The following is a 22924-nucleotide window of genomic DNA, read 5'->3' on the forward strand; positions in this document are numbered from 1 at the left end:
AAAGACACATAAAATATTATACCTTGTGAACACAGCTGCAATGTGCATTCTGTAGTATTTAATAAAAACCAAAGTTAAGAGTTAGTCACCCAGTGACCAGAAAATAGCAAACGGATCAGAACAAACATCTAATCACATTCTGGAATTATTACAATCCCATGCAAAAAGTGGTTCTTAAGGTACAGCTATTTTACAAAAAGTTAATCTTGTCCGGATAGAGGTCATTCTAATATGATTTTGTGCTTTGTGTAACAGCAAAGGCAAATAAAGGGTAATTTAATAAAAAGTGCCACGTATAGGTTTACAGTAAAATTCTGACCCCCACCGATCAGATAAGTCTTGGAAAACCCCTCTATGTATTTCTATTTATTATTTTGGTCCACAGTACTATCCAATAGTCTATGATATTCCATAATTTGGTACCTCAGTGGACCTGAGGATGATGGGTTATCAGATTTTTGCTCTGGACACAGTGGCTGGATGTCACAATTGCATTTGCACTATCTCTGCAGAACAGAAACCTAGGCCTGATATTCATAAAGAATTATTGGAATAAAATGACATAAACCTTGTGGGGGCTTCTCGTTTTTAAGGCTATGTACACCTTTTGGGGGCATTTTTTTTAAATTATTGCATTGTACTCATTTTGAGCTAAAAATACTTTTTGAAATTGGTCTTTAAAAAAAAATAATAATAATAATATGGCGTTTTTTTTCTGTACAGAGCTGACGTGCTCTAGTAGCACCCTTTGGATTTTCTGTCTTTTCCGTCAAAGGGAGAGCAGACGGACTCCTTATCTCTGGTCTCTGACATTATAGCTCAGTTCTCATCTTACTAATAAGAATGTGGCTTAAATAAGTGTTTATGACCTCTCAGAAATTTTGAGGTAAGGTTTATTAGATGACCGGCACAAAGTAAAAGTACCAATCACACAGCTAGAAAAACTGTTAAACCTTTGTGACAGAACGGCTCAATATTTTTAATAAAGGCCAATTGAAAAAATTATTTTTAGCCAAAAATGAGTAACGTACGATCATTTAAAAAATTGCCTCCGAAGGTGTTCATAGCCTTTAAAGATCAGTCATGGCAGGACAACAATGTTATGTCAAAGGGGTTATCTGGTTTTGAAATCAGATTTATCAAATACCTTTAGAACTGCTTTAATAGACGGTCTCCTGTTCAGGACCTATTAGCTAGAATGGAGAACTAGGAAAGTCTCTTGCATTACATGGGAAGCCGAGTGATTAAAGTCCAATTCATATGACCGTGTCTGCTTTTCAGACCCTAAACCGCAGATCCGCAAGATGCAGCCAAAGATTGCTCTTCCATGTGCTTCCGGGTCTGTGCAGCAAACGATAGAACATGTCTTATGTTTGGCCACATCTTGCAGATCACAGACCAGCTGCGTGGGCGTGCACACGGCTGGTGTCCATGTTTTGGACACGGTTGTATGAATGGGGCCTTACTTGGTAACTGTGTAATGCTTCATTTCACCTGTAGCGGTGCTGCAGAAAACAAACAACACTGCCTGCTGGGTTCCCCCACAGATTTCGGTTGATTGCTGGGGGTCCCAGTATTGGAGAACTCTTAGAATAAAAAGAGGTTTTCCAAAACCAACAACCCCTTGAATGAAATTTGCAATGCACCTACTACCATGCAGAGGTAGTGAAGCAAATAACGTCATTTGCATACAGTTGGCTTGCTATGTTTGTCATAATATGGAAGCAAATTAAACATTTTACTCCAATAAATACAGGCCTGGCCTGCATTATATTTCCTTTTAAACTCCCTGAAACATCCTCACTGTATGCAGGCAGCCAAGAACGCTACTTAGAGGGTGATTACTATCTTATATAGCATAGCATATGGCATTACTTTATGATCAGGGTCTGGATCCTTGGAGTAAGGGAAGGTGGTCGCTCCATTCATTTCTATGGGAGTTCCCATAGAAATGAATGGAACAGCAGCATGTATGCTTGACCAGCCGCTCCGTTCATCTCAGGGGGGTGCAGGGGTTACAGGTCCCCGGTTCTTACAATGGAGGTCCCAGCAGTAGGACCCCCACTGATCTTAATGTAACAGGAATACCCCTTTAAAGTAAACAGGGTCATGCTCTAGTTCCCTGCACAACCTGTGGTCAGAAGCGCTATACCATCCCTTCATTAGACTGGAATACCCTTTTTAATTTAGTAACAAAGTAAGTGGCGCTACCTAGTGGTATCACCCAAAATGTCACTTAAAAATTTTCATTTTTTTTTTTTTTGCAATAAATATTTCTCTATAATCTTTATAAGACATGTTACAGGAATGTACAATTATTTTAACAGTACTGCACAGGCGCAAAAAGCACAGTCCTTTAAAAGGTTATAGACACAACCCCACCGGCATGCAATAAGAGTACCTAAAATATAAAACGCGCAAAGAAAAAAAAATACATATGTGGGGTTTAAGAGGTATGAAAATAAAATCTATATATTGTGCTGCTCATCTACATATAAGGGAAAACTGTGAATAAATATAATTTTTTTCAATAGTTACTCTATGCATAGTTCAGGTCCTCAAGAATTTTACCATCAATATTAAAGGGAATCTGTCACCAGCAAACTCCCTATCCAGCTGTCTGCATAGACACATAGCTGTAGTTCACCTGTTGATCTGAGGCTCCGTTCCCGAGTTATGATACTTTTTCTTAATATGCAAATTAGGCCTTTGGTGCAATGAGGGCATCACCACCTCTCATGTTGCACTCAAGGTCCACTCTTTTCTGTGGCCAGCCGCTCCCTTGCTGCTTTGCTTTTACCTAATCTTGGAAATCAAAGCAGTCAGGTAGGGGGCTATCCACAGAAAGGAACAGAGCCTGGGTGCAACAAGAGCAGTGGTGACACCCTCATTGCACCAAAGGTCTAATTTGCAAGAAAAAGTACTATCATTTAAGAACAGAGCTTCAGATCAACAAAAGAAAAACTGCGTTTTAATCAGGTGACCATGCAGGCAACTGGATAGGGAGGTCGCTGGTGATAGATTCCCTTTAACACATTTTTGCCCTGTTTATATAACATTCAAAGGAAGTCCACCATCATTGCCAGGGCCAGGGGAGATGACTACCTAGGAACCTGTCCCTGTCAATCAAGAAGGAGAGGGAGTGGCTGGCAGGAGGAGCAAGGGTGCACAGTGTGCATTGCCCACCCACAGTGCACTTAACAGCTCATTTGCATATGGATTCAAAGTACCTTTTCTCCAGAATGACGCAATAGATCGATAAGTGAAAGGTATCATCAGATTTAGCTGAGCTAGCTCTACAAGCCATTGTGCCTGGTATATCAGTGAATTTCCCGGTCACAGACTTCCTGGGTAAAACTGATAAATTGTGTTAGGCCCCATTTATACTGTATTTTTGCTCCACATCCAATCCACATTTTTTTGCGGTTTGCATGTAGACGCATTCATTTCAAAAAATGCCGCGTGCTGTCCACATTCGTATGTCTGTTCCGCAGGTAGAACATGTCCTATTCTTGTCCGTTTAGCAGACAAGGATAGGCATTGTTACAATAGGTCCACAAAAAAAAAAACTGATGCAAAGCAGATGTCACAAGGACGTCATCCATATTTTTTGCGGACCGCAAAATACATAAGGTCGTGTGAATGGGCCCTTAGACTGGGAGAAGCATGACATATGGATTCATACAACAGCAAAGAGACCATCCTCATTGGCGTAACACAGTGTAACAATTTATCAGGATAGCTCAACTCGCCAACCTCACCAATCAACTGTTTTGGGCAGCCACCGGATGAAAAGCTCAGTCTACCGACGTACTGCAGCTCAGCTCCCCTGATCTGACTTATAGGACAGGTTTAATATGTCATTTATTATATGATTAGATTACATATATGGCTTTCTGTCAATCAGGCTCCATTTGGAACCTATACAATATATATATAAAATGTCGCCATCCAACACATAGATCCAACCTCTAGCTCTGTAAATATGGGATGTAAGCATATGTCCTGCACATACATTATAAAAGTACACAAACATTCTTTTATTCTATAAAATATTATATAAAGTGATTTTTCTTAAAGTAACATTCTACCTTTATAGCCACCTTAAATAAAATACAAAGAAACTGCTTGGCCTACAATGTCCTAATCCAATGTTATTACTGAAAATGCTCCTTTTAGACCCAGACGGGGGCCCTTTTGATGCCAAGGAATGGTTTGAGAATGCCCCCAACCTCACGTTCAGCATGGGAGCAGTTGGAACCATATTCATGTTTGGTCCACTGGTAATGCTGCATATGGGCATATAGTCACGTAAGGAAATTGCTATATATAAAATGATATATTATTGAAAAGTGACTTCAGTGGGGGGAATGAAGCTGAAACTACCTTTGATGAAGGAGATTTACCAGAGGAATGCTTACATTGCAGCATGAAATTCAGACACTGTACAGACTAGACGGACGCTCCCCCGTCACATTTTCTTATTTATGCCATTAAAAATAAAAATAACCTGGCGTATAAGAAAATGTTTGCTTCCATAATATACATGCCGTGTAGTAAATAAATAAATATATACATTACTTTACATCCATCCGCTATCTTCTTCACATCAGGAAGCTTTTATTTTTTTATGGTATTGGAATCTGTAAGTCATACCATACCGGATGTTAAACCAGAAGCAGAGAGCGTTTGTTATTTGGTAGCAGAGAAGAATACAAAAAGCAGAGAACCAGAAACAAGATAAATTAACAATAAAATATATCATATGAATTAGTCCTTTGTATAAACCGCGCTCAAGTCCTTCACTTGAAATTGGCGTAATCAGAAAATATGTCAATAAAGTCTTGTACCACTTTGTAGCAGAATTCATACTGTTCCTGCAAGAGAGAAAAGCGCAAATCAACCCATATAATAAAGACGCAACTTCACCAATGACCTGGATTAAAATTGTCATATCTACATATCATAGTATACAGTTCCTATGCAGAACTATGTAACAAACAAGCCTCCTTGTAATCGGAACCTGTAGTCATACTCCTTTTTATCGGTTCTCTCTGGTCTTTGGAAGGGCAGAAAAACCAAAGTAGTCTAAGGGCCCGTTCACAGGGTGGTTTTACCAGGCAAGCCAAAATTCAGCTGAAAACCCATCAGCGGCCGTGTCCTCTCTGCCTTCCATACATCTCAATGGGAGGCAGAGCAGAACATCACGGAGTGGTGGCTTATAGCCATGGCCACGCCGAGAGGGGACATGTCCGTTCTCGGCGTGGCCTCGGCTTTGAGCTTCCTCAGTGCTACTTCCCATTGAGATGAATGGGAGGCAGAGAAGACACGATTGCCAGTGGGTTCGGCGGAGTTTCGGCACGGCTGTCTGCACAAAAATTCAATGTGACGAGCAGACACAGCGCAGACAAGCAGGTAATTATCGGGAGCAAAATATTATCTTTTTTTTTTTTTACAGTATTCATGTGATATTTTTATAGAGCAGTTTGTTAGGGACATGACGATACCTAATATGTCTATCATTTTTATTTTTGTTAAGTTTTACACAGTAAATGCATTTTTGAACAGAATTAAATCTTGTTTTTGTGTTGCCATTTTCTGAGAGCCATATTTTATTTTATTTTTTGGGCGATTGTCTTAGTTAGGATCTCATATTTTGCAGGATGAGATGACTGTTTGATTGGTACCAATTTGGGCTAAATACGCCTTTTTGATTGCTTGGTATTACACTTTTTGTGAGGGAAGGTGACCTAAAATGGCTGTTTTGGCATAGTTTATTTAATTTTTTTACTGCATTCCCCTGACAGGGTGGATCATGTGATATGTTTATAGAGCCGGTCGATACGGACGCGGCAATACATTTTTCTTTTTTTCCCATTTTTCCCCCAAAAAAATGCATTACTTAATTATGGGAAAAGAACACTTTTTTTTACTTCAAACTTTTTTTTTTATTATGCAAGACTTTATTTTAACTTTTTTTTTACTCCCCCCCCAACCTTTGGCGGTCTGATCCCCATACAATGCATTACAATACTTCTGGAGTGTAATGCAATGGCTGTAAGTGTATTACATATTGTAATACACTTACAGCCTTCCTGCCTGGCTTACATGGAAGGCAGCCCTGATGCACGAGGAAGGCATCGGGCTGCCTTCCCTGCCATCGGGTTCCCGTCACAGCAGCGCGGGGACCCAATGGGGAAGGGGAGGGAGCTCCCTCCCTCCACACACTCGATGCCGGCGCATACAGCAGGGATCCGGCTAACGGTAACAGCCTGTCCCCTGCAGCTGATCGGGCAGGCGCAGCTCCTGCACCCGCCCGATCAGTGCGCAGTAGTACTACGGCACTGGTCGGGAAGGGGTTAAATTCAATCAATCGTGTACTGCATGGACCCGATGAGTCCTTCAGAGTGAGAGACACTTTGTAGATGCTCTGGCTAAAAGATGGGGAAGAGATGTCCCGCTATATTGACTCAGAATTCTTTAGCCAGACTGTTTCAAAGAGGGTTTTTTAAATGAGACAACCTATATAAACTTGAGATATGCCCACAGACAGTGACACAGAACAGACAGCAGAGTGATGTGTATATCTATGCAATATTTTCAGAAACATCTCCTAATACACCTTCATTTTCATAAGTCATAACTATCTTTTCCTGCATAACCCCTTTAAAGAGGACCTTTCATCGGTCCAAACATTGTAAGATAATAATCAGGCTGTGTAGAGCGGCGCCCCGGGATCTCACTGCACTTACTATTATTCCGGGGCGCCGCTCCGTTCTCCCGCTATGTCCCCCGGTATTTTTGCTGAATTGGTTATACTAGGCGGAGTCTGCCCTGTTTCTCCCTGGGCGTTCCTTCTCCCTGGTTGTGAGCTCTGTGCTGCGATTGGACAGCTCTACAGCCTGGTAGATGGAACGCCCAGGGAGAAACAGGGCAGACTCCACCTAGTATAACCAATTCAGCAAAAATACCGGGGGACATAGCGGGAGAACGGAGTGGCGCCCCGGAATAATAGTAAGTGCAGTGAGATCCCGGGGTGCCGCTCTACACAGCCTGATAATTATCTTACAAGGTTTGGACAGATGAAAGGTCCTCTTTAAAAACAATGCTTCTAGGACAGAATACTGCCATACATACAATTTAAATGCCGTAATTTCTATACCAATTTCACAAAAGAAAACGCTCCATATGCCTTTTGTCTGGATGCTGTGTTACAGATCTATATAGCTTGGAAGGTGCATGGAGCCTTAAAGGAGTTTCCAATACTTTGATATTGATGACCTTTCCAGCGGATAGGTCATCAATATCAGAACGGTGGGTGTCTGACAGCCAGCTCCCTCACCGATCAGCTGTTTTGGGTGGATTTGTTCCCTGTGTAGTGGACCTGCCGGGGTACTGCAGCTCAGTTCCCATTCAAGTGAATGGGAGCTTAGCTGCAGTACACCAGCGAAGAGGTCTTCTGTCCACTGTTTGGGTGCCAGGTGTCGGATCCCCACCGATGTTTTATTAATAACCTATTATGAGGATAGGCCGTCTGAGTATCCCCTTTAATATGGCTGTGTGCATGTTCCCTTCAAGGTAATACAATGCAGACAGTTTGTACAGAGGACTGTACAGAGTATAATAGTATGCGGGCCTCCTCTTACCAGTGTCTGCACCATGTGCGGCCGTTGCATTCGTAAACTTTTCACAGTCTGAAAAACATCGAGTAGTCCTTCGGCTTTCACTCGCTCCAGGATATTGCTGAGGGCAATGAATGTCCCTGTTCTGCCGGCTCCAGCGCTGCAACAGATTACACAAATAAAACATCAAAGCTGGCAAACTGTCCTCTTTTTTAAATTGATTTCCACATCTTATTTTAGGTAGTACTAGCAGAAGGACCCGGCTTTGCACAGGTATATTTCATCTATTTCATTTAATGTTTGTGTGTCGTTAAAAGATATCGACAGTATCCCCCATAACAGTGACCTCTACAGCACCCCACCCCTTTAATAGTGATCTCCACAGTCCCCCACCCCTTAACACTGACCCCTCCACTTTAAAATGGGACCTCCACAGCAGCCCATCCCCTTAACTTTGACCTTCACAGCAGCCCGTCCCTTTGTGAGTTTCACAGCACGCCACTCCCTTGACAGTGACCTCCTCAGGGGCCCGCCCTCTTAACAGTGACCTCCACAGTACCCCGCTGCCTTAACAGTGACCTCACAGTACACTGCTACCTTAACAGTGACCTCCATAGCAGTTGCCTCTTTAATAGTGGCCCCTGCCCCCTTAACAGTGACCTCCACAGCGACCTGCCCCCGACATGTGTCGCACCACATTTTGTCTCAACAATCTTTATAATGATAGGCTATGGTGGATTTTTCTGCGACTGTCGTGTCGCAGCCGCAGCATGTCACATGTCGCAGTGCTACACCATAGATTATAATTATAAAAATTGTCTGCCCTATGTGTTGTGCGACTTATTGTTGCGCGACACATGTCGTCGTGTAGCCCTAGCCTAAAGCTGACCTACAGCAGTGAAGAAAAATGGCTGGGTTGTTATGGAAACCTGGAGTAAAACTGTGTGTATGTGGAGACTAAGGGCCTGCGAGCTTCTATTGGCTGATAAGGGACATGTGACCGTGTGTATGGCAGTTGGGATATGAAGAGAAAGACTTGCAAGCTTGTATTGGCTAATGCAGGTCATTTTTTGGGAATACCTCAGGAACAGTACGTCCTAAAGAGCTGAGCCCCACAAGATTTCTTTCCAAGTAGCAAGGGATGTGTATACCAAGTTTAGTTGAAATCGATGATTGCAGAACATACATACATACACTCACCTAAAGAATTATTAGGAACCCCATACTAATACGGTGTTGGACCCCCTTTTGCCTTCAGAACTGCCTTAATTCTACGTGGCATTGATTCAACAAGGTGCTGATAGCATTCTTTAGAAATGTTGGCCCATATTGATAGGATAGCATCTTGCAGTTGATGGAGATTTGAGGGAAGCTCCCGTTCCACCACATCCCAAAGATGCTCTATTGGGTTGAGATCTGGTGACTGTGGGGGCCATTTTAGTACAGTGAACTCACTGTCATGTTCAAGAAACCATTTTTCCAGTCCAATTTTGGTGAGCTTGTGCAAATTGTAACCTCTTTTTCCTATTTGTAGTGGAGAGGAGTGGTACCCGGTGGGGTCTTCTGCTGTTGTAGCCCATCCGCCTCAAGGTTGTGCGTGTTGTGGCTTCACAAATGCTTTGTTGCATACCTCGGTTGTAACGAGTGGTTATTTCAGTCAACGTTGCTCTTCTATCAGCTTGAATCAGTCGGCCCATTCTCCTCTGACCTCTAGCATCAACAAGGCATTTTCGCCCTCAGGACGGCCGCATACTGGAGGTTTTTCCCTTTTCACACCATTCTTTGTAAACCCTAGAAATGGTTGTGCGTGAAAATCCCAGTAACTGAGCAGATTGTGAAATACTCAGACCGGCCCGTCTGGCACCAACAACCATTCCACGCTCAAAATTGCTTAAATCACCTTTCTTTCCCATTCTGACATTCAGTTTGGAGTTCAGGAGATTGTCTTGACCAGGACCACAACCCTACATGCATTGAAGCAACTGCCATGTGATTGGTTGACTAGATAATCGCATTAATGAGAAATAGACCAGGTGTTCCTAATAATTCTTTAGGTGAGTGTATATACGTCCTTCTTTATATATATATAGATTTTAATATAGCCCCTTTTCTCATCATTCATCTTCTGCTTTTAAAGAGGACCTGTCACCTCTCCTGACATGTCTGTTTTAATAGCTCCATGCATTCCCCATATAATTCTGGAACATCTATTCTTATGACTCTATGTTGTGCCATTCCTCTATTATTTCTGCTAGAAGTTATGAATGAATTGCTAGCAGTCTGCCGTAAGGGTACAGAGGGGTGGTAACCAGTTGGGGGGGGGGGGGGTGTACCTGCACAGTGATTGGATAGAGTGAGTTTGTGCAGGTACACACCCCTAACTGGTTACCACCCCTCTGTACCTTTACTGCAGACTGCTAGCAATTCATTCATAACTTCTAGCAGAGATAACAGAGGAATGACAGAACATACAGCCATGAGAATAGATGTTCCAGAATTGTTATTACATGGGGAATGCATGGAGCTATTAAAACAGACATGTCAGCAGCGGCTACAGGCAGGCTCGGGCTGGCCCATAGGGGAAATCCTCAGCAGGCCCCCGAACCAGCGAGTGAGCTGCCTTGCTTAGAAGCTGTCGGCAATAAGCTCCGCCCCCTGTACACAGTAGGATGCATGCTGCCTGCAATTCGTCCTAAATGAGCAGGAGGGCTCCATACCAGCACTGATTCATGGGAAGTTTTGAGTAATCAGCACTCCTGGTTAGTAAGGCATTTTGCCGCAATTTTATGTAAATTAGATCATGTGGAAACAGCCTTACTGTGACCAGTAGTGCTGATTGGTCTAAAACCTGTCAGTCAATAGCACTGACAGGATCTCCTCCAATGAGGCAGCTGTGCTAGAAGGACTGCTGCCTGTGTGATCAGTCTGGAGCCCAGCCCTGCTGCTGCGAGTGTGTGTGGGGGGGGCCCGGCTCAGGACCTGGGGACACAACTAGCAATACAGAGGGCCAAGAGGCGAGGGAGGAACCTATGTAAGAGTGCCTGCATGTATGACAGTGTGTGTATGTAAGAGTGCCTGCATGTATGACAGTGTGTGTATGTAAGAGTGCCTGCATGTATGACAGTGTGTGAATGTAAGAGTGCCTGCATGTATGACAGTCTGTGTATGTAAGAGTGCTGCATGTATGACAGTGTGTGTATGTAAGAGTGCCTGCATGTATGACAGTGTGTGTATGTAAGAGTGCCTGCATGTATGACAGTGTGTGAATGTAAGAGTGCCTGCATGTATGACAGTGTGTGTATGTAAGAGTGCCTGCATGTATGACAGTGTGTGTATGTGAGAGTGCCTGCATGCATGACAGTGTGTGTATGTAAGAGTGCCTGCATGTATGACAGTGTGTGTATGTAAGAGTGCTGCATGTATGACAGTGTGTGAATGTAAGAGTGCCTGCATGTATGACAGTCTGTGTATGTAAGAGTGCTGCATGTATGACAGTGTGTGTATGTAAGAGTGCCTGCATGTATGACAGTGTGTGAATGTAAGAGTGCCTGCATGTATGACAGTCTGTGTATGTAAGAGTGCTGCATGTATGACAGTGTGTGTATGTAAGAGTGCCTGCATGTATGACAGTGTGTGTATGTAAGAGTGCCTGCATGTATGACAGTGTGTGAATGTAAGAGTGCCTGCATGTATGACAGTGTGTGAATGTAAGAGTGCCTGCATGTATGACAGTGTGTGAATGTAAGAGTGCCTGCATGTATGACAGTCTGTGTATGTAAGAGTGCTGCATGTATGACAGTGTGTGTATGTAAGAGTGCCTGCATGTATGACAGTGTGTGTATGTAAGAGTGCCTGCATGTATGACAGTGTGTGAATGTAAGAGTGCCTGCATGTATGACAGTGTGTGTATGTAAGAGTGCCTGCATGTATGACAGTGTGTGTATGTGAGAGTGCCTGCATGCATGACAGTGTGTGTATGTAAGAGTGCCTGCATGTATGACAGTGTGTGAATGTAAGAGTGCCTGCATGTATGACAGTGTGTGTATGTAAGAGTGCCTGCATGTATGACAGTGTGTGAATGTAAGAGTGCCTGCATGTATGACAGTGTGTGTATGTAAGAGTGCTGCATGTATGACAGTGTGTGTATGTAAGAGTGCCTGCATGTATGACAGTGTGTGTATGTAAGAGTGCTGCATGTATGACAGTCTGTGTATGTAAGAGTGCTGCATGTATGACAGTGTCTGAATGTAAGAGTGCCTGCATGTATGACAGTGTGTGAATGTAAGAGTGCTGCATGTATGACAGTGTGTGTATGTAAGAGTGCATGCATGTATGCCAGTGTGTGTATGTAAGAGTGCATGCATGTATGACAGTTTATGTATGAAAGAGTGCTGGCATGTTTAGAAATGTGCGTGTAATAGAGTGCCAGCATGTGTAGAAGTGTGTGTGTAAAAGAGTGCCAGCATGTGTAGAAGTGTGTGTGTAAAAGAGTGCAAGCATGTGTAGAAGTATGGGACATGGGATCGCGCAGTAAAACAGAGGGCACCGCGCATGCGCGAGACCTGGGAATGTGAAGCCGCATTGCGGGCTGTCACTCAAAGGCAAGACTGGGCGTGGTTACCTTGACTTGAAGTAAGGAGGCCGCTGCCCCCTTGACTTCAAGCTGACATGCAAATTAGCGCGGATGGAGGATAAAAGATCGTTTTCTGACCTTATGCAGCATTGGACTGCAGGATGAAAAATATGATTAGTATCACACTGCGGGCTACCCTGGGGTACTGCTGGCGGGTTTACATGCATTTAGGAGGTGACAGGTTCCCTTTAAACTCACCATCCTTATCACCATTTGATCCAGCACCAGTACTCTGTTCTCTCCGCGAGGCTGCAGCTGGGACATAATGTTTTGGCTGCCGCGGTAAAATACCTGCGTACCGCACCTGATCTCAGTGGTGTGCAGCACCAAGGCCAGTGATTAGCTGCAGCAGCCATGTGCTCTATTACACTACAGCTTCCTACAAAAAGGATTATTTTAAAGGATGTTGATGCAAAACACCCTTAAGTGTCAATGTTTTGCATGAAACTAGCGTGGGCCCCTAGAGTCACTTCTACTGGTGGGCCCTTGGCACCCCAGTCCGACACTGGCTACAGGTCCTCTTTAACGGGGTTAGGGTCCATTCACACGTCCGTTGTTTCTTTTCTGATCTGTTCCGTTTTTTGCGGAACAGATCTGGACCAGATCTGGACCCATTCATTTTTAAATCGGACAGCACAATGTCAGATTTTTTTTTCAGGACCCATTGAAAATGAATAGGTCCAGATCTGGTCCAGATCTGTTCCGCAAAAAACGGAACAAATCAGGAAAGAAACAACGGACGTGTGAATGGACCCTAATCCATGACTTAAGATTGATGACCTATCCTCAGCATAGGTCGTCAATATCAGATCGGCAGGGGTGCCTGTGTTAGAAGAGGCCGGGCCCCCGCCGTGAGCACTGGGGCCTCTCCCTAGGCCATGTGATGTCACCGTACATCGGTCACATGGCCTAATTGCAGCTCAGCCCCATTCAAGTGAATGGGGCTGAGCTGCAATACCAAGCACAGCCGATATAAAATGTACGGCTCTGTGCATGGTAAGCACCCAGGAGGCCGCAGTGATCGCGTGAGCGCCGGTGGATAGGTCATCAATATTATTTCCTGGATAACCCCTTTAACTTTGCAATGTGCAAAGAGGGCGTCTAGAGGTCATCTTGATTTCCCAGATAGGCGGAGAAATATCTTCTCCGTCCCCTTCTATTCAAGAACATAGCAAAGTTTGGGACCATAAACTTAGGCTGGATTCACATCACTGTTTCATTTTCCATTCTTCTGGTCAGAACAGGGGGAAGAAAACAATCCTGTAAAAAAACAGGTCCTGTGCATCCGTTATGCACAATTTGCTTTGCATCCGTTTCTTTAGATGAAAAAAAAAAAAAAAACCTCCTGCATGCAATACTTTTTTCCATCTAAAAAAAACAGATCTCAGATGGAAATGGCTAAAACGGATGCCACATGTGCATAAACAGATGTACGAGATCTTTTTTTTTTTTTTTTACAGTATCCCTTTTTTTTCTGGTTTTCTGACGAATCAGAAGAACGGAAAGGGAAACGGTATTGTTAATCCAGTCCTAAATTAGTCATAATTTAGTTGGAAGAAAAAACAACTCTGCTAAAACCATGATGGGGGTTGTAGTTTCAAAGCAGCTGGTTGCAGACCGCTGCTGTAGCTGATCTCTCGGATGTCTCACTGCAGGGAACCCGACAATCAGGGAAACTGTAATGTAAATTCTAAAGGCAAAGCAAAGTCTAGAGATTGGAAGGGACACCACAACCTCAATGTCTGAGACCCTGGCAGATCACAGAGTTGCTTGCGATTTGTTTTCCCATAGGGATACATGGCAGTCTTGGCGCGGCTGCTGTAATACATTGATTTACTTGTGGCAGTCACTATGAAGCCCTAGTAAAAAAAATCGGCAACTTTTATAATACGTGCACCCGCAGTATAGAAATTGTGGATCAGTTGCATAGAAAGTCAGTCTCTCAGGTTCCCTGTGGTCAGAGGCATACGTTGCCTTACCTGCAATGTACAATGATTGGGTGGTTGCCCGTCTGTTGCTGCTGTTTTTGGACGGCTGCAATAAGATCGATCATCCCTTTCCCTTCGGCGGGAATTCCTATCTCAGGCCAGCCATGAAAATGGAACTGTCGAACCAGCCGTGCCGGCTTCTCCTGCATAAAATATTTATAACAGTTACTATCGGTAATTTCCAAATTTACTTTTATGCATGGGATTGGTAAAAAAAAAAGCTGTGACCTCTCCTGATGTGTGCGTTTTAGTAACTACTTGCATTACGTAATAACGATTCTGGAGCGTCTTTTGTTATAACTCTGTGTTCTTCAATTCCTCTTTTATTCCTGCTAGAAGTTTAAGAATAAAGGGACTAGTGGGTATTACCAGTTGGTGTGTATCCCTGCACAGTCTGCCACTGGCAGCACTGATTGGATTGAGTCCAATGCATTGGCACCCTCCAATGGTAACACCCAGTTGTAACTTTATTCATAAACTTCTAGCAGGAATAGAGGAATGGCACAAGACAGAGTTAGGGTACTTTCACACTTGCAGCAGGACGGATCCGACAGGCTGTTCACCCTGTCGGATCCGTCCTTCCTCTGTTTCGCTGTGCCGCCGCTCCGTCCCCATTGACTATAATGGGGACGGGGGCGGCGCTCTGGCGCAGTACGGCAGTGCACGGCAAAAGCCCGCCGGACTAAGAAACCTGCATGTCCGACTTTTTAGTCCGGCGGCCTCTGACCGCGAACTGCCGTACTGCGCCGGAGCGCCGCCCCGTCCCGTCCCCATTATAGTCAATGGGGACGGAGCGGCGAAACAGCGGAAGGACAGATCCGACAGAGTGAACAGCCTGTCGGATCTGTCCTGCAGCAAGTGTGAAAGTAGCCTAAGGCCTCATGCACACGACCGTTGTTGCGTCCCATGTCCGTTGTTCCGTTTTCCGTGATTTTATGCGGACCCATTGACTTTCAATGGGTCCGTGGAAAACTCGGCTAATGCATCGTTTGTCATCCGCGTCCGTGATCCGTGTTTCCAGTCTGTGAAAAAAATAGGACCTGTCCTATTTTTTTCACGGACAACAGTTCGCGGACCCATTCAAGTCAATGGGTCCGTGAAAAAACACGGATGCACACAAGATTGTCATCCGCGTCCGTTTTTTTTCCTATCATTTGCATGGCAAACTAAACTTAGATTTTTTTTTTACTTTCCTTCATGTTTGGAAATCCTCCAAAAATAAGGAAAAACACACGGAAACAAAAACGGACACGGATCACGGATCAACGGAACCCCTTTTTGCAGACCGCAAAAAAATACTGTCGTGTGCATGAGGCCTTAGAAGAATAGATTCTCCAGAACTGGCATTTTATGTGGAATACATTTAGGTACTAAAACAGACATGTGAGGAGTGGTGGCCGGTCCTTTTTAAGCAATTCTGAGCGCTTCGGGCACTCACAAGTGGCAGTTTTATAATAGAGGAAAATTCCTCTGCACTTGGCACATGTCCCTGGCACGCAACTGCAAGATAACCTGAGCTCTGACAAAACCAGAAGACCGAGCCAAGGTTCATATTGTATTTTTCTCGTCTTCCTAGAGCAGGGATCAGCAACCTCCGGCACTCCACATGTTCACAAACTACAACTCCCAGAATGCTCCATTCACTTCTATGGGAGTTGTGAGAACAGCCGAGCATGTTTGCATGCTGGGAGTTGTAGTTTCACAGCAGCTGGAGTGTCGAAGGTTGCTGATTCCTGTTCTAGAGGTTTCCCAACCTTATATTTCGACACTGCCGTTTTCTGGTCTTGTTTGATCCTGCAGTGGTTAACCCTTCCATCTGTGCCCTACTTCTTCTGTCTGATCGGTTGTCAAGAGGTAAGGGAGAGAGGGAGGGGAACATAACCACAGGATTCATCTTAAATATGTAACCATGGGGACGCATGGGTCTGCATAGGGGCTGTAGACACAAAGAAAGACAAGGGTCTGGATGACAGACGCTCCGAACAAACTGATGTTTTGTAAATATTACCTGATTGCTTGTAACTAAGAAGTCTCTGACACTGATGGCGTCTAGTAAACGGTCACTCTTCATCTCTATAGTTATTTCTCCATGGGTCACAGAGCCCTCGGACGGCCAGTACTGGCAGCATTTTTCCTGGTGGAGGAAAAACAATCAGGCTGAGGCTTCATGCACACAGCAGTGTAGTTTATGCAGATTTTCTGCGCAGGTCTTTGTGCATTTCTGCACCAAATCGGCACCAAAATACGGATGCGTTACTTGTCGATTTTGACATGCCTCAGATTTCCAAATCTGTACCACAGGTCAATGTCCACATAGAAAATTTCCACACCGTGTACATGACACTTTAAAAATCTCTTCTGCTTAGCTTGTACTATATTAGGCCTCATGCACACGACTGTTGTTTTGGTTAGCATCCGAGCCGCAGTATTTGCGGCTTGGATGCGGACCTATTCACTTTAATGGGCCCGCAAAAGATGGGTCACAGACCACGGAACGGAGCAACGGATTCGTGTGCTTTCCGAATCCGTTGCTCTGTTCTGTGGTCCGCAAAAAAAAATATAACCTGTCCTATTCTTTTCCATTTTGCGGACAAGAATAGGCAGTTATATTAATGGCTGTCCATGCCGTTCCGCAAATTGCGGAACGCACACGGACGCCATCCGTGTTTTGCGGATCCGCAATTTGCAGACCACAACGGTTGTGTGCATGAGGCCTTATGCTGCAGATTTTCAGCACAGAAATCTGCTTGAAAAATCTGTGTGCAAATAACCTAACACGGTGCAGATTTATGTGCAGAAAGTCATCTGCACTATTCATGATGGTTTTGGTGCATTTTTTATGTGGTTTTTGGTGTGGATTTGAGGCAGTTTTGTCACAGGTTTCACCCTACCATTGAAAAGGGTGAAATCCACACAAAAAAAAATGCAACAACAATTGTCATGCTGCAGATTTCAAAATCCACACAGCAAAGCAAAGTGTATATGAGATCTGTCTAATCTCATACTTTGCTGGTGCTGTATTACGCTGCGTTTTTTTCTGCACTAAATCTGCTTGGAAAAACTGTAAGGGCTCATGCATACGGCCATACTTTCTGTCTCTAACCGATCTCCATTTTTTGCAGATCGGATGCGAACCCATTTATTTCCATGGGACTGCAAAAGATGCGGACTGCACACCCTGTGCTGTCCGCATCTGCATGTTTATTTCACGACCCGCAAAGAAGATAGAACATGTCCTATTCTTGTCCATTTTCCAGACAAGGATTAGGCCTCATGCACACGACCGTTGTGTGCATCCGCGGCCGCTGTTCCGTTTTTTTCCGCGGACCCATTGACTTTCAATAGGTCCGTGGAAAAATCAGAAAATGCTCCGTTTGGCATCCGCGTCTGTGATCCGTGTTTCCAGTCCGTGAAAAAAATATGACCTGTCCTATTTTTTTCACGGACAACGGTTCACGGACCCATTCAAGTCAATGGGTCCGTGAAAAATCACGGCTGCACACAAGATTGTCATCCGCGTCCGTGATCCGTGTCTGTTTTTTCCTATCATTTCAAAGGCAAACTTGACTTAGATTTTTTTTTCATTTTTCATGTCCGTGGATCCTCCAAAAATCAAGGAAGAACCACGGAAGAAAGAACGAACACGGATCACGGACCTAGTTTTTGCGGCTTTAAAAAAAAAAACGGTCGTGTGCATGAGGCCTAAGTCATTTCTGCAGAAGTTAAAAAATGAACGGTGGCATGTACTTGGCCGGGATCCATGTTTTGAGGATCTACAATTTGTGGACTGCAAAACACTTATGGCTGTGTGCATGAGCCCTATTCCGCATTGTGCACAGGCACCCTTAAAGGAGATCTCCTACTTCACTGTATCTTGTAAGGAGGTAGGAGGTCATAACAGATACAAATCATTGTTGATTTTTCAGTGATTTTATTTTACCTGCTCCCTTTCCTGCAGTTCTGTGAGAATCACAATTGTGTGACACTTCCACTCCCACACCATCCGCCAGAAATCCTCCACCGTATGCGGCAGAGGACCTTGAGTTGCGATAAAATAGTCTTTCTGTCGATAGCCCTAAGAAATAAATAACAACAAAAGACATAATATAACACCCATTGTCAAAAAAATTAATTAGACACTGGGTCTTGCCACAAGAGTGTAAAAGTGCTTCCCCCACTGCCCTATAAAAAGGCTTTTAGAGGCAACTTTTGGGTAGTGTACCTCTTGGTGAGAGATTGTTGACTGCTAAACATGACTATGATGCACTTGAAGACATTCTGCCCAGTTGACAGACTTTGAGAGAGGGAACATCATTGGATTGAGAGAAGCAGGCTGGTCGTTTTGATGAATTGCCCGCCATCTAGGCCGTTCTGTTGGGTGCAGTTGTTGTGTGAGGGCATGCACACATTGTTAAAGGGAGTCTGTCACCACATTTTAGCATGTCAGACCGTTAAAATAGAGTTATGTGATCCAGCCAGAACATAAAAACGGTACCTTTGTGGTAGAAAACTGACTTTTCAATTTGCAGAAAACGAACTTATAAGATTATCTTCTGAGCCCTCTCAAGTGCCCAGGGCGGTCTCTCAATCCTCGGAGCCCCAGGCAGGCACCTCCTAAACGGCTGATAACTCCGCCCTCCGTGCGCCTCTGCCCGCCCGTTTACTCCCCTCCCCTGTGGAAAGGGACAGGGGAGGGGAGTAAACGGGCGGGCAGAGGCGCACGGAGGGCGGAGTTATCAGCCGTTTAGGAGGTGCCTGCCTGGGGCTCCGAGGATTGAGAGACCGCCCTGGGCACTTGAGAGGGCTCAGAAGATAATCTTATAAGTTCGTTTTCTGCAAATTGAAAAGTCCGTTTTCTACCACAAAGGTACCGTTTTTATGTTCTGGCTGGATCACATAACCCTATTTTAACGGTCTAACATGCTAAAATGTGGTGACAGACTCCCTTTAACAGGCTCAGGAGGCCCAGACAGACCACCAGTAGGGAGGAACGTTGGGTCCACTGACAAGCGCTAACAGCTTCCACAGTTTTGAGGTCCACCACCCAGACTCAGGTGATGCCTTTATTACACACCCCTGCCTCTGCCCGGACCATTTCCTGGCACTTAGGAGAAGGAAATTTAGTGTCACGACCCCATTACATGTCCTGCCATTGAAAGCCAGCCACCCTCGCCTTCATCTGCAGTGGTGTTGGGAACGAGAAACCAGGACTGCTACAGACTGGAACTGCATCGTCTTTAGTGACAAATCCAGGTTCTGTTTGGGACCCAGCGATGGTTGTTTTCAAGTATGGAGACCTTGTGGTGGGCGTTTCAATCCGGTCTTTGCTGTGGAGAAACACACTGCCCCAACTGCTGGTGTGATGATCTGGGGAGCCATCGCATACGACAGTCGGTCATCCCTAGTAGTGATACGAGTAACACTAAGGCCCCATTCACACGGGCGAGCTTTCCGTGCGGGTGCAATGCGTGAGGTGAACTCATTGCACCCGCACTGAATCAGGACCCATTCATTTCTATGGGGCTGTGCACATGAGCGGTGATTTTCACGCATCACTTGTGCTTTGCATGAAAATCGCAGCATGCTCTATTTTGTGCGTTTTTCACGCAACGCAGGCCCCATAGAAGTGAATGGGGCTGCGTGAAAATCGCAAGCATCCTCAAGCAAGTGCAGATGCGGTGCGATTTTCACGCACGGTTGCTAGGTGACGATCGGGATGGGGACCCGATCATTATTATTTTCCCTTATAACATGGTTATAAAGGAAAATAATAGCATTCTTAATACAGAATGCATAGAACAATAGCGCTGGAGGGGTTAAAAAAAATATATAAATAATTTAACTCACCTTAATCCACTTGCATCTCTTCTGTCTTCTTTGAGGAATAGGACCTTTGATGATGCCACTGCGCTCATCACATGATCTTTTTACCATGGTGATGGATCATGTGAGCGCAGTGACGTCACCACAGGTCCTTTTCGTACTGCACAGCAAAGATGAAGACAGAAGAGATGCCGGGCTGCGCGAACAAGTGGATTAAGGTGAGTAAAAATGTTTTATTTTTTTTTAACCCCTCCAGCGCTATTGTACTATGCATTCTGTATTAAGAATGCTATTATTTTCCCTTATAACCATGTTATAAGGAAAAATAATACGATCTATACAACACCTAACCCAAACCCGAACTTTTGTGAACAAGTTCGGGTTTAGGTACCAAACATGCCGATTTTTCTCACGCGTGTACAAAACACATTAAAATGTTTTGCACCCGCACATTTTCCCGCGACGCACCCGCATCTTATCCGGCCCAAAAACATGACGCCCGTGTGAAAGAGGCCTAACAGTTCAGCGATATGTGCAGGACATCCTGCCGCCACATGTGTTCCTCTCATGACAGGGCTTCTAACCAGCAATTTTCAACAATTGTGGCTTGAGCAACCTATGAGTGTGCAGGATCTACAGGCCCAGCTGTAACATCTGTAGGTAAATGTGCAGCAGGATACAATACAAAACCTGTATATCTCCATACCCAACCATATCAAATCTTGTATCCAGGCTAGAGGCCGTATCTCATCTTGTATCCAGGCTAGAGGCCGTATGTCATCTTGTATCCAGGCTAGAGGCTGTATCTCATCTTGTATCCAGGCTAGAGGCCGTATCTCATCTTGTATCCAGGCTAGAGGCTGTATCTCATCTTGTATCCAGGCTAGAGGCCGTATCTCATCTTGTATCCAGGCTAGAAGCCGTATCTCATCTTGTATCCAGGCTAGAGGCCGTATCTCATCTTGTATCCAGGCTAGAGGCCGTATCTCATCTTGTATCCAGGCTAGAGGCCGTATCTCATCTTGTATCCAGGCTAGAGGCCGTATCTCAGCTTCTATCCAGGCTAGAGGCCGTATCTCATTTTGTATCCAGGCTAGAGGCCGTATCTCATCTTGTATCCAGGCTAGAGGCCGTATCTCATCTTGTATCCAGGCTAGAGGCCGTATCTCATCTTGTATCCAGGCTAGAGGCCGTATCTCATCTTGTATCCAGGCTAGAGGCCGTATCTCATCTTGTATCCAGGCTAGAGGCAGTATCTCATCTTGTATCCAGGCTAGAGGCCGTATCTCATCTTGTATCCAGGCTAGAGGCCGTATCTCATCTTGTATCCAGGCTAGAGGCCGTATCTCATCTTCTATCCAGGCTAGAGGCCGTATCTCATCTTCTATCCAGGCTAGAGGCCGTATCTCATCTTCTATCCAGGCTAGAGGCCGTATCTCATCTTCTATCCAGGCTAGAGGCCGTATCTCATCTTCTATCCAGGCTAGAGGCCGCCCAGCAGGGACCTAGAGCCTCCGTTCAATTGTACAGTTTTCCTCAATAAACATACACCTCGGCTCTAATATTGTGATCATCTCTCACTACTAGGGATCATGCACACGACCGTGTGCTGGCTGGGCCCATGCTGCGGACCGCAAATTGCTGTCCGCAATGCACGGGCACCGACCGTAGGGCAGCCGCATGCGGATCGCGGACCCATTCACTTGAATGGGGTCTGCGATCTGCATCCAACGATCTGCACTGCAAAAAAGTAGTGCATGCAAGTGAATGGGTCCGCGATCCGTGATGCACACGGCCGGTGCCTGTGTATTGCGGACCTGCCGTATGGGGGCAGCAATACGGCCACGGCCGGGCAACGGCCTTGTGTATGAGCTCTTACATAGAAAGTTTCATTTCATTCCAACAACTCCTTCTTTGTGAGTTTTTTGTCAAGGAGTGTATAAACATGGACACTATGATAAATCATTCGTGGTTTAATAAAACAAAAAACGATGCAATCACTATATAGATATAACTATATATATATAAATATATACACACACACACACACACATATATATCTATAGCTTCAAAAAAGTGCTTAAGACCGGTGCTACACGGCGACATGAAGATTATTAATGGGGTCGTGATGCGACACGCCCCATGCTGCAATGTTACAGTCACAAAAAATCCAACTCTGGATTTTGGGTTGCAAGTTGCACGCTATTTTGTCATTACAGACCACGATGAAAGTCACGTGCAACTGCAACTTTTCTGAGATTTTGCTGTTTTTACAGTCAAATAACAGCTCTCAAACAGTCGCACAACAGCAAGTTGCAGACAAGTCACACAAATGGTTTTGGTGATGCGACTTTGCGTTCACAAGACACATGTCACCGTCTAATCCCAGCTTAAAAGAGAAATAAACATTAGGCCAGGTTTACATATTCAGTGCTAACAAATTCTGCAGGGATTCTTTGTAGCCTGCTAGAATCCGTGCTGCATAATGTAAGCAATCAAGAGGCCGTGCAGTCAGTCTCCTGGTACATCAATAGCGACAAATGGTCTGTGTAGGTTTATACAGTTTACGCCAAGCGTGCAGCACAAACCAAAAGAGGTCAGTGTGAAGTTTCGAAAGAAACTTCCCATGAACGTGAGCAGACACCTTAGCTGAGCCTGTATGTTAGAGGGGTTTCAAAAGCAACCTCCAGAACGCCAGCTGTTGTAAAACTACAACACCCAGCATGCTCCATTCACTTCTATGGGAGTTCTGTGAACAGCCAAGCAAGTATGCATGCTGGGAGTCGTAGTTTTACCACAGCTAGGGTGCCGAAGGTTGCTGATCCCTGGGCTAGGCCGTCAATGTTGGTTCTTTGGGA

The 22924-nt window shown here is 44.7% G+C and overlaps 1 protein-coding gene across 1 annotated transcript in view; it reads right to left on the minus strand.

The window, feature by feature from the left end:
- Positions 1-4598: 4598 nt before the first annotated feature.
- LOC122942393 (receptor-type tyrosine-protein phosphatase epsilon-like) overlaps positions 4599-22924 on the minus strand; it is a 35035-nt gene continuing 16709 nt past the window's right edge. The window contains exons 5-9 of the mRNA XM_044299991.1: positions 18184-18318; positions 16252-16377; positions 14235-14386; positions 7647-7782; positions 4599-4877 (exon numbers count right to left, since the gene is read on the minus strand). Coding sequence (XP_044155926.1) covers positions 4803-4877; positions 7647-7782; positions 14235-14386; positions 16252-16377; positions 18184-18318 — 624 coding nt within the window. The 3' untranslated portion in view covers positions 4599-4802. The remainder of the gene's footprint in view (positions 4878-7646; positions 7783-14234; positions 14387-16251; positions 16378-18183; positions 18319-22924) is intronic.

Source organism: Bufo gargarizans, chromosome 6, assembly GCF_014858855.1.
Source record: "Bufo gargarizans isolate SCDJY-AF-19 chromosome 6, ASM1485885v1, whole genome shotgun sequence".
Classification (NCBI taxonomy): domain Eukaryota; kingdom Metazoa; phylum Chordata; class Amphibia; order Anura; family Bufonidae; genus Bufo; species Bufo gargarizans.